The sequence below is a fragment of the Takifugu flavidus genome, chromosome 8 (assembly GCF_003711565.1).
Source record: "Takifugu flavidus isolate HTHZ2018 chromosome 8, ASM371156v2, whole genome shotgun sequence".
NCBI classification, from domain to species: Eukaryota; Metazoa; Chordata; class Actinopteri; order Tetraodontiformes; family Tetraodontidae; genus Takifugu; species Takifugu flavidus.
The window spans coordinates 6,870,795-6,883,205 of NC_079527.1; the positions used below are offsets into that span (position 1 = coordinate 6,870,795).

A 12,411-nucleotide genomic window follows, 5' to 3' on the forward strand; every position below is an offset into this window, starting at 1 on the left:
AGTTCCACAGGAATTACGCCCACCATGATACCCATTAATAAACAGTGGGGCGAACTCTGGCAGCCAACACCATCGCTGTTTTATGAGGATCTCTGCGTCAGGAGCAGAGAACGTCTATCTGAATATATGTTTAATAGGGCTTATGTAAATACTCACTTCGGAGAATTGGACAGAACGCCACAAATCTGTGTGTTAATATGCAAATAATTACCAAGTAAGAGGAGTAGAAAAAGGAGTTTATTCCAGCAAACAAACCAGCCTGAATTCAAAACGCTCTAAAATGTATTAAAGCCGTCATTTTTCTAATGGAACACAAAGAGGAATGTGATCTGGGGAGCTCACATGTGCGTCATGTGACAGCTACACAGGAGGCGACGGGTCGCTGTGGTGGAGCCACGTGTGCCGCAGCCTCCGCGGATCACCAGAGTCAGCAGAGCCTCCCTTTCACTCGGTCCCATAATATAAAATCACCATAATTGGTCTTCATTATTCATGAACAAACAACGAGAGGACGGAGGGTGACGGACCCGTCGTCCACGTAACCTGTGAGTCACACTCCGCCTTACATCGCCCACTGGTACATAACACAAGATATTACATGATCTTTAATGGGCTCGCAGCCACAAATATCGGTCCCGCGTGAATCACAACTGAAAGTGTCGTTCTTGCCCGCGGAGTCGTCGCCGGCGTGATTGCTCAGGCTTGCAGACGTGAGGTGAGATAATGTCTCATTTTTATGGCCCGAGTGATAAATTGCCAGTCAAATAGTGCACTTATTCACACCAAATGGGACTAAATCAGTTTGTCTCAGCAAACCTTTGACTGTATTTAAATATAAAAACCCAACGTGACTCCTATGTAGCATGAGACAAAACCTTTGGTACTATTGACTAGCGCAGTCAGCCGTACATGTGAATGCGTTTGTACCGTATATATGATTTAGTCACATGAGAAGTGACTGGATGACAAGGTTTCAAACAAACGGGTTATATATAATGTATAGAAAAACCAAAGCTCGTTTAAACAGATTAAAAAACAGATCTGTGGTCGTTTATATTGTCACTGGGAAACACAAGCTGGATCTGGAGTAGCGCAGGGTTTCCTCTTTAGTCCTTGTGTATTTCTTAGCCAGACATCAGCATTAGCGTTGAAAACACACAGCAGTGCACTTTATATTGTCTCCTGTCAGTGTTGCAGGCAGCAGGATGAACACGGGAAAGGGAGGGTTACCAGAGGGCTCCAATTTGGTAGCTCTAAGATCTACTAAACATGAAGTTTGAGCCAGCAAGACTCCGTAGTAGATGGATTAGTGGAGGAGGCTAGCGTAGCCGTAGCTAAAAGTAATAAGATGGAAGATTGAATGTTGCATATGTTGGATTTTCAGGCCAGCTTTTTAGCCGTTAGCCAGCTCATTTTCAGCCAATAGGAGGCGTGCATTCCAAGCTGTCCATCTAGCGCTTTGATTTTTTTTCCTCCAAAGCACGGCTAACATCAGGTGGCAGCAGAAAGTCGATGCTCAAATGTATCTTTGATACACACGCGCCTTGTGCAAATCAGCCTGCCTCCTCTCCAGGGAAGAGTGTCTACATTTCTCTACAAAATGATGCAAATGTCAACATCATTAACATTCATGGGTTCTCATATAATGATAATAATAAGCCCCATCCGCCGAGGCGGGTGGTGGGAATTCTTATCAGCCCCTCCTCAGGTGAAGCGTCCTCGGCCAAACTGCTGCCTCGGGCTGGTGTTGCGCCTCCTCTCTGCTCCCCACATCACCCGCTGTCTGCTGTCCGGCTACGTGCTGCTTCTGATGGATTGCACGGCCTGAACCTGCTGCAGACGTCCGGTCAGCTCGGCTTCGCAGGCCTGCAGCAGAGCCGACGTCCTCGTATTGTCCCAGCCCAGGACCTCCGCCATCGCCTCCACCCCTCTGCTCACTATCATCTGGACACACACGGCAGAGGCTGCGTCTCAAACACTGTTACGGCCACTTATTTTTAGATAATGAATGCAACCGAGTCAGACAGCCTCTCTGTGGAGGCGATAATGCCAAAATGGAAGTTAACCGCGCCAAAGTGACGCAGTCTTTAGTGTTTGTTGTTTGCGTTTGACTGGACTCTTCATGTTTTGCTCGTGTGAAGCAAACCAAGCCTTACGAAAGCCTTCTCCTCATTTCGATACATTCTAACTGTCTCACTTCTGTTGTGCCAGGACCTGCGCTTTTGCGTAATTGCTCCATCAGTCATGCGACTGCTGATTAGACTTGCTAGAGGCTGGCACACACACGCGTTGTGTTAGAGAGATCGGGAGCAGTGACAACAGGCAGACGCTGCAGCCTGCGTCATTAGGTAAATGCAAAATAATGCGTTTGAAACCTAAAAAGTGCAGAAAAGAGTCCTCTGTGTTCCAGGAAAATCAGCATCAGGATTTAGGAAGAGTTTGAGGGCACTACCTGGAGATCCATGGTGGACAGTCTGGTCTCTGGGTTGGTTTTGCCTTTCAGGACCATCAGCGTCCTGGACATGAATCCTGTAGCGGAGTCGACCTCTGTCAGATCTACGGCGTCGGCGTCGGCGGGAGTGGCGGCGAAGGCGGCGGGAACGGCGCCGGCGAAGGGAACGGCGCCGGCGAAGGCAGTGGGCCCTGATGTGTGAGAATGACTGGTTTGATGTTTGGTTTTAACAGTACCAACGGCTCCACCTAGTGTCTCAAAGACAGATGTGCAGCCAACGCAATCAACGATTACTTCTTCCTGCAGGATTTCTTTTCATGAAAGGTCTAAAATAGTACCTGTCGTTAGGATATAATGTCGAAAAAAACCCAAAAAGCATATAGGGTTAGAGCCATACGTGCTTGGCTGGTCTTGGCCTGTTCTTTCTCTTTAGCCACAGCGTTAAGGTAGAGCTGAAGCAACTCTTTGGACTGTCTCTCTTCATCTCGTCGGTCCAAAACCCTCTGCAGTGTCTCCTGAAGGTCCTGCGCCTTCTTCTCCTGGAACCCCATTGCAGAGGCTAGCTGTTGGTGTGGAACATCCACTAACATCTGCAACACAATATTAATACCCAGAGGTTTTGACCCACACAGGAACCAGTAGTTTCTAATTTTTTCTCAAGCCTAAGGTTAAACTACCTGTAAGTCTTCTTCAGACATGAGGATGATGCTGGCGAGATCATTCTTCAGCTGCTGAGCCAGGAACCACCAAGGAGCATTAACACCTCCAGAGAAGTCCACAGCATCGGTCTCAATCACAGAGTCCCGGGCCATCCAGGCTGTTCCACCATCCACTGGCCAGAAAAGGTCTATTAGATCAAATCTGCAAGGCCGAGCAGAAGGAATGTGGCACAGATGTTCACACTTACTCCTGCGCACTGGGGCCCACGTCTCTTTTTCGTGCAACAGCATGAACTTTGTGTTCGGAGGCAAACACAGAAAGTAGGCATCGTCGGCCACTATCGTCCCATCGTCCTCGAGCACCACTGTTACTGGATCAGTGGCGCTGAAGCCCAGAAACTCCGATCCTGTGGGAAGAAGAGACAATCTCAGTTCTCTGACAGAGACATTTGGAGGACAGCTGTGGGATGTCAAAACAACAGGGTGCTGAATACAAGACGGGTGATATGACCCAGAATAATCCGGTTCATGCCGTAACAGTGGACTAATCTGTTGATATTTGCCTTGACTTTAGCACGTTTGCTCTGGCTAATGCTCTTTTTTTCCGCGCAGTTCTGTGTGGGTGGTTTCTAGGTTGCTATGGCAATCAATCATCGGCAGTATCGTGGAACACTTTAAAGACAGCTGTCAGATTATCTAGAAATAACGCCACTTCCTGTTGTTGTTGCCCTCAACCTCTATATTGTTATGTCACATATAAAGAGAGTATTTAAAAGAGTTCTGTATTTTGCAAATGAGTTCAGGTGATATTGTGCAGACACTTTAGATGTCTTTAACCAAACAGATCATGTCCAACCTAGGTAGAAGATCTCAGGGTTGATCTAGTCCAACCTTCCGCCTCTCTGTCATCACTGCAGTCGCTATTTGACACACAGATCACTGTTGTCAGAGGGACAAGGACCATTGTCAGCTTTTAAAACGATTGGCTTTATGTCGATGATACACTGGATTGAGAGAAAACAATCAGCACAGCTAAATATTGGCTAATGTTAAATATTTAACATTAATAATTAACGTTATTATTTAACACGGTTTTCTTGTGTATTTCATGGCACCCAGAGGACAACGCCTTGTTGAAAGTATCCCAGGAATGAGCAGAGCAGCCAGTTCTGAAGCAGCAGGCAGATCGTGTCAAACAAGTCTGAACCTGAACAAGCTCCAAGAGCCTCGGTTCATGATGGGTCTACTGAGGCTACACTGGCGCAGCAAACTGCATCATAGCGATTATTCAAAAATTAAAATACGACCACACGTTTACCAATCAAATCTTTGAAAAACAAACAAACAAACGCAAGATGAATAACTTCATAAAGGATTTACACGTAAATCTACTAAGCCAGTAATGTTGACTTCTAAGACTTGGCCGATACTGTTGTATCAAACTGTATCGCCTTTTATGCAAGATTTACAATTGTTAAAGTACTGACCTTTTGTTTTCAGGTCATATAAGGAGGGGACGACCACCCCGTAAGACTTCTGCCGTGTGAAATTACACACCCGACACGGTTTCTTGTCCGCCATTCTAAGAGTTTTTAGTATTTAGTTGGTGCTATTTATCGCCGCGCTGTCCTCCACGCCAGCTGGGTTCTTCTTCGCTGTTTTCCTTCTTCTACTTCTTCTTCTCTGTTTAGCAGGAACTTTCTTACTTACTTGAAGGAGCAGCGCCCTCCCCTGGGTAAAACGAACCCTCACACTTTACTACTAAATTCCCTGATACTACTAAAGCTCACAATTAACACTCTCTAAAAAGACAATTCCTGTTTTTATTACGCACTCATTTTTGTTAACCCGAAAAAACAAAGCTAAAATGGCCTGAATGTGATTCCAAAACTCCTTTAGACTCTATCAACCCGATTCAGCTATAGTTCCCATGCAATCAAAAATCTGTTGCTTTTGCTTAAAATATAGACACAAAACATTATATGTATCCATATGCTTGTTTTAGGAGATTGTCGATAATTAAATCAGGAAAAAAATTGTTTCTCATCAGACAACAATAATCGAGCGTTGTTCGTTCGATTTTCAAGGAATATATGAAGATGGCATCCACCGACAACCCCGAAGTACCACCACAGGTCTAAGTTACATATACGCAATACATGCTATGTATTTGTGCTGCTCACAAGCAACGTATTAACGCATATGATGTGTGCATATCTCGAAAAGATTCGGCGCTGTGTTATGGCTCATAGTTTTAGCACCATTCCCGCAACTAAAGTTAGCATGTTTGATAGCGCGCTAGCTAGCACCTGCAACGCTTCAAAAGTTGCTCTTGAGGTCTGCTTGTGTTGACAGGCCGACACGGGGCTGCAAAGTATCATTTAATCCACACGACGATGTCAGAAATATTCTCGTCCACACCTATCAACGACAGCTAAATGTAGCCTTGTCTGTTTTGTTTAATGTAGGCGTTGGTAAGATTCGGAAAGGTCACTGTTAGCCGAACAAGCTCGCACAAAGCACTTTACTAACACGGTGTTTAATTTGGGGGAAGTGATCTTTACAAGAAAAGTGTTGAAATGATCTCAAATGTAAGGCAGTTGCTGTAATAACAGCGCCTTTCTGCAAGCACAACTGTTAGCCTGGTATTAGTAGGAGCCCAATTAAGCTATTATTCTCCCAGAGAAAACCAAAAGATGCAGGTTGAGTGCAAGTGAAGACTTTGGCTGATAACACGAACTGACCAATTTACTTGATTTGTCATTCTGATGACCTGCACGTGCACGTTAATGACCGAAGTTAACGGTGCAAAAAGACAAGCAGTCTAAAGTCGTTCATGATGCACAGATGAGCACGTTTTCATGCCCGGTTCCATCGCCCCCACTGTTAACTAACCAGTATTTCCAGTTCCATTAAATCGTATGACTCGAGTGATTTAAAATCAGATTTTCTCTGCTACGCTAAATGTAGCCGAAGACGCGTTACCAGGCTCCGCCACTAGGTGGCGCTCTAACATAAGCGCTTGTGCTTTCAGGCTGGTGTTGGGACAGGAGATGACGTGATGGCGCCCCCGAGAGAAGCCCTGGTGAGCCTTCAATCACACAGATGACAAAGTGTTACACACCGACGATATCATATTGGTGGTTTAAAGGACAGATCCACAATAAAAACACACCTGTTTTCACATGTGTTCGATGCTGAACCCTGGCTGATTGGCTCTTTTCGCTGTTGTGACCTGAAACTTTTCCCGAACGTCGCCTGTTTTAGTCGGGCGGCTTCTTTGCTCGTACGCCAACCGCTGTCATCATCAAATACGAATCATTTCAATTAGAATCTGGCGACTTTTAGATGTTTGCCTTCACCCACAAACGCCTTTTTCCCCGACTAATCGCTCGTCTCTCCTGAGATCAAGTATTAAAGGCTTTCAATTAGCAGGTAGGCATTTCTGCACCGCACCGGCCTCTCCCAAGATTATAATGAGTGTGTGTTTAACAATCATTGTCTTTAGAGATTAAAATAAAGTTTAAAGGCCCCCCCCCCCCACTTCCCTACGATCTCAGTGGCTCAGGATTGCTTTAATCATATTTCCCATAAATCGCTCACCACAGAGCTTTGTAATCTCCAGTGTAGCACATTCTCATGTCAGAGTCAGAAGGTTTTGGGCTTCCATGCGTCCGACGTGCGGCGTCATCGCCGTCCTCCAGCACGACGCCGCCAAATGTTTCCGTACAGTAAACGGCGGCTCCTTGTTATTGCGCAACACCTTTTGTCGCCGCTGACGACACCCCGCGCGCGTCCAGCCTGGTTGATGGGATACGCCCGTTCCCAGGTGCACCCACTGTCCTTGTATGGACACGCGTCCCGACGAGGGGGGGTGGGGGGGCGCCGCTCCGCCTACATGTCTCAATGTCATTCACCACCATTCACTCTTCATCCTCCCCCCATCATCCCTGCATGCCAGGGCTAATTTAATCCTGGGGTTATTGATTGGGGGAGCGTTCTCCCAGGCTTTCTTTCAATTTACTTCAATTTCGTCATCCCGGCGCACTCTGCGAAGGAGGTCTCCTCCGAAAGGGAAGAAATTCTCGTTACGAGGGTCCTGATTCAAGACTGGTTGACAAGTCCCCCCCCCCACACACACACACCACCACACACTCCCAACCTCTTTTTTTCCCCCTCCTTTCTGTTTTTGATGAGCTGCTCTTTCCCAGTTAAGTGGATTATTACAGTAGGGATAATTCTTGTCACATGGCATTATTTGGATGAGGTGAATAATTGAAATTTGTGTCTGAAAGGATTTTATCTGGTTGAGAGGAACGGGAGCGCTGGCAGGGCTGTGAGGGGAGGGCGGGCGGGCGGGCGGGCGCGCACACACGTTTGTGTAACATCCACGTGCGCGTCAGCCAGGCCGCTGTGTCAGGACGGGGACACCAGTCACGTTAACAGATTCTGACTCACCTCGCCCAGATCAGCAGGCGGCCTGGCACACTGCAGAGCGTGGGGCTCTCCTCTGTGGCAGCGCGGTCCAGCTCAGGGGTCAGCGCCACGGCCTGCGCCACCATCTTTGCCACGGGGGGTGGGGGGGGGGGCTGGTCTAGACCTGCAGTCACAGTTTTAGAGAGATAATAAAAGAAAAAGCCAGCAGCGGGGGCTGACTGGTGGACCAGTTGCTGGCAGCCACTGCCGTTGCCCCTGGCGCTGTACTCTGCCCACTCTCACCCTGACGCTCTTTTGTCTTTGTCTCTAACCCCCCCACCCCACCCCACCTTCCACTCACTGCTGCCAACACCCCCCCCCAGTCTCTTGCCGACGTCTCCCTGGTTTTGAGCTTTTTCCCTGCAGTGACACTCGGCACTCATCCTCCATCTCCTCCAATCATTCTGTCCTCATTACCTTCACCCCCCCAACACTACTATTATTATTATTATTATTATTATTATTATAATTATTGTTCCACAAACATCAGGCCATTTAAAACCATCTCATTCTTGAAATTGCTTGTTTATTATCCATCGCTTGGCATCAACAGAAAGTTTTTCCCCCCTTTTTTTCCTCTGTGTGTGTGTGTGTGTGTGTGTGTGTGTGTGTGTGTGTGTGTGTGTGTGTGTATGGAGGGTGGGGTAGCGCCTGGCAACAAGGAAACCGGCCCCTCGTCCTGCTAATTCTCAGAAATGCCCTGTTTGTCCTCCATATCGGCGGATGCTACATGTGTAGCAGCGAGCGTGCGTTTGTGTTTAGATGCGGGGGTTTATGTACACGGGGAGGTTGGGAATGGGAGGGGGGGCGAAGGAACGGTAAGAAGAAGGTCCCCGGTCTCACGGCAACTTCAAACGCTCCCCCTTCCCCAGGATATTAAGCGACTATGATGAAAAATTTAGCGAGCGTTAAATAAGCTGCTTTGAAGTGATCTGTTTTGGCTCAGCAGTCTCCAAATTTCCGTAGCCCCTCTCCAGCAGCTATCAAACTACCCGGGGAAGGCGGGGCGGGCAGGAGCTGCAGGTCGGAAAAGATCCGAGCCAGGCCGCTCCTACCCGCCCTCGTCGGTGGGTATAGATTCTTTTCAAGTTCTCCCTGAGACCTGTAGCCCCCAGTGACCCCGGCGTCAGGAGGACAGATGCTCCTCGTGTGTGTGGAACGGGATTATTTGCTGCGTGGGAGGAGCACAAATGGAGCACAGTTGTGACCCAGGAAGACAGGAATTCCTCTCTGTTCCCCACTGTACTGGAAAGGAAGCCATTCGCAAAGATCGGCCTCTTTAAAGCCACCTGAGGTCCAGACGGGTCACAGGACGGAACATGTACCAACCGGTCTGGACGGTCCAGTCCCTCGTTCATCCGTGTGGTCCTGCTGCAGGCACAACAAGACTAAAGACTCCCGTGAAGTCTTTAAAAAGATGATTGGAGAAATGAAAAAATCCAGTTGCTAATCGTCGTTTCTAGTTCATTAACTCCAGTATTATGAAGACGGCCCATTAATGAGGGAGGGGAGCTTCTCTGAGAGGGTCCTCTGGTCTGATCAGACCGCCTGCTCCGGGTGAATATTGATCATTAAGTGATTGATTTTAGTGGAAAATCCGACCAGAGTTTCCCCCCAAGAACTTCTGGGGATATAATCTTGATTTCGCCCCCACCATAGGAAAAAAAAAAAACAATAACAAGAACTCACTGTCCTATTTGATTATTCCTCTTTCACTTCCCCTCCCATTTATCACTTTTAAGGCCATTATTTTAATTTTTGAGGACTCCAGGTTTCAACATGCTCCAAATTAATTAGTGGTGCCGAGCAAGAAACGAGCGGCGGTAATGAGTCGGCCGTAGTAACGCCGTTCTGTCGGGAAACTGGGCTGCCATTTAGCCAGTCAGGGGAACCTTCTCTGAGATTTTCCCTTTTTCCTCTTTGCTCATTACTTTAATTGTAATTGTAATCCTTTATTGGAGCTGTCTGCAGTAAAGGAGAGTTATGGTCCGGGTGGGGGCGCGAGCCGGAGAGATATTTCATGATTATTGGAAAAGACGGTCACTAGGTGGCAGCCACTAGTTCAGCCTGGCTGTAATTACCAGGTAGGAAGTGATGGGTAGAAAGTGTGTGTGTGTGTGTGTGTGTGTGTGTGTGTGTGTGTGTGTGTGTGTGTGTGTGTGTGTGTGTGCGCGCGAGGGGGAACCCCACCCCCCCAGGGAGATAATAGAATAAATCCGATCACCTGCCATTTCACAGTCAATAGATTTCCGCGAGGCGCCGCAACGGCCGTAAACATGGCGCACGGCCGTCAGGAGGAAGGCAGCTTCCCTCACATTCGGTCTCATCGCGCCGGCGTCCGGACGCGGCGGCGGGCGGCGCAGGATGCGGCGGTGACGCGGCGTCAGACGCAGAGCGCTCGGTTTCCATCTGCAGCTCGTTTCAGTGGTCGTGGTGAAGTTGGAGGAGCCGTGCTGTTTGTTTCAGTGGTTAATGATACAGGAAGGGCCCTGCGTTTTATTGTTGCTGTGTTGCACTTTCTCCCGCTCCCCCCCCCCCCCCCACCCCGACTGCGAGCCTCCTCAGAGGACTCCGTATGAATTCTCACTGTCATGTCCAAGGACGAGTGGCGCAGGGTCAGCTAATTGCTTTTATGATTATGATTTCACGTCAGATTTATCGTGCACGCTCGCAGCACATCTTCCAGGTCCTGCCGGTGCTGGCTCAGGCGTGTGTGTGTGTGTGGGGGGGGGGGGGGCAGGATGAGTTTCCAGCTACAGGCTGGGACTTCTTGTTTGAGAGCGGGTCACACTTTTTGACTCATGAGTGGAGCGCGATGGGTGAACCCCGCACTCTTTTCCTGTAAACGTGCTCTTTTCTGTGTCATGGCTGGAACGCTGTTTCTCATCTTGTGCCACAACAGTCCTCACGCACGGCCTCTGACTGTAGTGCACGTGTATTTATCTTTCCTCTTCTTTGAACAGTTTTTTTAATTTTTTTTTTACAAGCCGTAAATTGTGCGAGTGAACGCATCATCTCCCGATTGGCAGTGACGTCGGGGGAAGAAACTGCTGTCCCTGCATGTCAGCGGCACGCAGGGTTTATGTGGGCGGAGCCTGCTGCGGCGACCCCTCTGCGTTGATTTGCCACAGTAGTTTGACCCTGCCGTGACCTTGCAGGCTGCGCTGCAGTGTGAACAGATGCATCCGGGGAATACGGTTCCTGTGCTTCGCTGTTGCTCCGAGGAGCGGTGGAAGTAGCTTGATGTAAAGAACGCACCGATGCCAGAGAGCTCAAAGGAACCCCCCCCCCCCCCCCCCCCCCAGACTTTTCTGTCCGGGTGTATTAACATAAACACTGAGGCTTATTCTCCAGCAGTTTAGCCAACTGTCACGTGTTTACCGAGGAAATCGCAGAAATACGACGCGGGTTTAATTGCAGCACAGTCGTTTTGCGTCAATATACCGGGGAAAGTAGCCTTATTGCCCCCCCCCCAACCCCCCCGGCTCTGTAATTACTTCAGCCTGATTTATCCTCTTTTCTCCGTGTTTACGGCGTAACTGCTGGAGTGAGTAACTTGGTCTGAAAGTGGCTCGTCTCCTCGCGGCGAGGCTGGAATTCTCCCGGTGAATCCGCGCCGCCGCCGCTGTCAAGACCGCTCACATCGCTCTCAGCCTCCAATGTCACTTTCAAGGCATAATTACACAAGTTGTGTTGATTAGTATGAGGAGCAATTACGCCGGCTTTCCGCCGCAAATGGGAGCCTGTGATGGCTGGTGATTGACAGGAAGCATCCTGGCTGTAATAAGTAAATGACTATGGTAATTCAGGTACTCAGACCCTCTGATTCGTCAGCATCTTTCTCATTTTGGTGCTGTCCTCTGATTTTAATGAACGTAAATTTGATTGAATCCTTCATTTCCCCGTCTGCCTGCACCCCGGTCTGTCTGTCTGTCTGTCTGTCTGCATCCTGCATGTAAAACAACCCCAATTAAAACAAAAGGGAGGAACAAGGCGGCGTCCTAGTACGCCTGGCTTTTCGGCGCGCGCTGTTTTTACAAGTGTGGGAATCAGAGGAAAAAACTGTGCGTAATTGACACTTTGGGGATGGCGTTTTCCCTTTTTATCTGGCTTCCCAGTAAGTTATTAGCTGTTAATTTGTCGGCACGCTCCCCTACAGCGCCAGATATTTGTTCAAATGCCGCGATTCCCTCAGCGCATTTGTAAGTACACTTCTGAAAATGCTGCCCTGCCTAATTATGTAATATAATACTGCCTTTTAGGCAAGTTTCATTTAATTGAATAATATTAGCTCCAGCTAAGGCTAGACAGCCGTTACAACAGCGCTTCAGTAGCTTCATGTGTTGGTGTGAGACGTGAAGAGGGCCTGGATTTCACTCGTTTTGTGGCGGTCGCTGTCACGCAGATGGAACGCTCTTCCGCTCCAATCTGCATGTTTCAGTTATTTAAATGAAAGCTGAGCGTTTAAAGGGGGCTAAAATTTGATTGGTCCGCCCCATAATCTCATATTTCTTTCTTTATTTACCACACTCGGCCTAATCAACTAATTCCCTGTTTGTCTTAGCAACCCCCTATAGAGTCATACATGCAAAAATAATAAAATAATCTGCTCTCGCACCCCCCAGCCCCACTGTAATTTATATGGATTGAATGAATGCTGCATTGTGGGAAAGCACGACTGTACCAAACGCTCGTTTGTCACCTCTAATAAATGTTCTTGTGTAAATTATGAAGTTATGCATCAGATGTAAATGCACTTTATTCCAGTCCTTTAATGTACACGGCTCACTCCAATACGTTATGGGGGTGGGGTTGGTGGCAGAG

General features: G+C 48.2%; 2 protein-coding genes across 2 annotated transcripts in view; one reads left to right on the top strand and one right to left on the bottom strand.

Annotated features, from left to right (window-relative positions):
• Window positions 1-219: 219 nt before the first annotated feature.
• dffa (DNA fragmentation factor, alpha polypeptide) lies at window positions 220-4,802 on the bottom strand. Its single transcript, XM_057042015.1, has 6 exons — window positions 4,599-4,802; window positions 3,360-3,518; window positions 3,130-3,284; window positions 2,850-3,042; window positions 2,453-2,700; window positions 220-1,944 (listed from the first exon to the last, which is right to left on the bottom strand). Exons 1-6 carry the CDS (start codon window positions 4,690-4,692, stop codon window positions 1,795-1,797), a joined length of 999 nt encoding a protein of 332 aa, XP_056897995.1. The 5' UTR covers window positions 4,693-4,802; the 3' UTR covers window positions 220-1,794.
• A 109-nt stretch (window positions 4,803-4,911) lies between these two features.
• Window positions 4,912-12,411, top strand: part of pex14 (peroxisomal biogenesis factor 14) — a 36,402-nt gene continuing 28,902 nt past the window's right edge. The window contains exons 1-2 of the mRNA XM_057042014.1: window positions 4,912-5,246; window positions 6,146-6,196. Coding sequence (XP_056897994.1) covers window positions 5,205-5,246; window positions 6,146-6,196 — 93 coding nt within the window. The 5' untranslated portion in view covers window positions 4,912-5,204. The remainder of the gene's footprint in view (window positions 5,247-6,145; window positions 6,197-12,411) is intronic.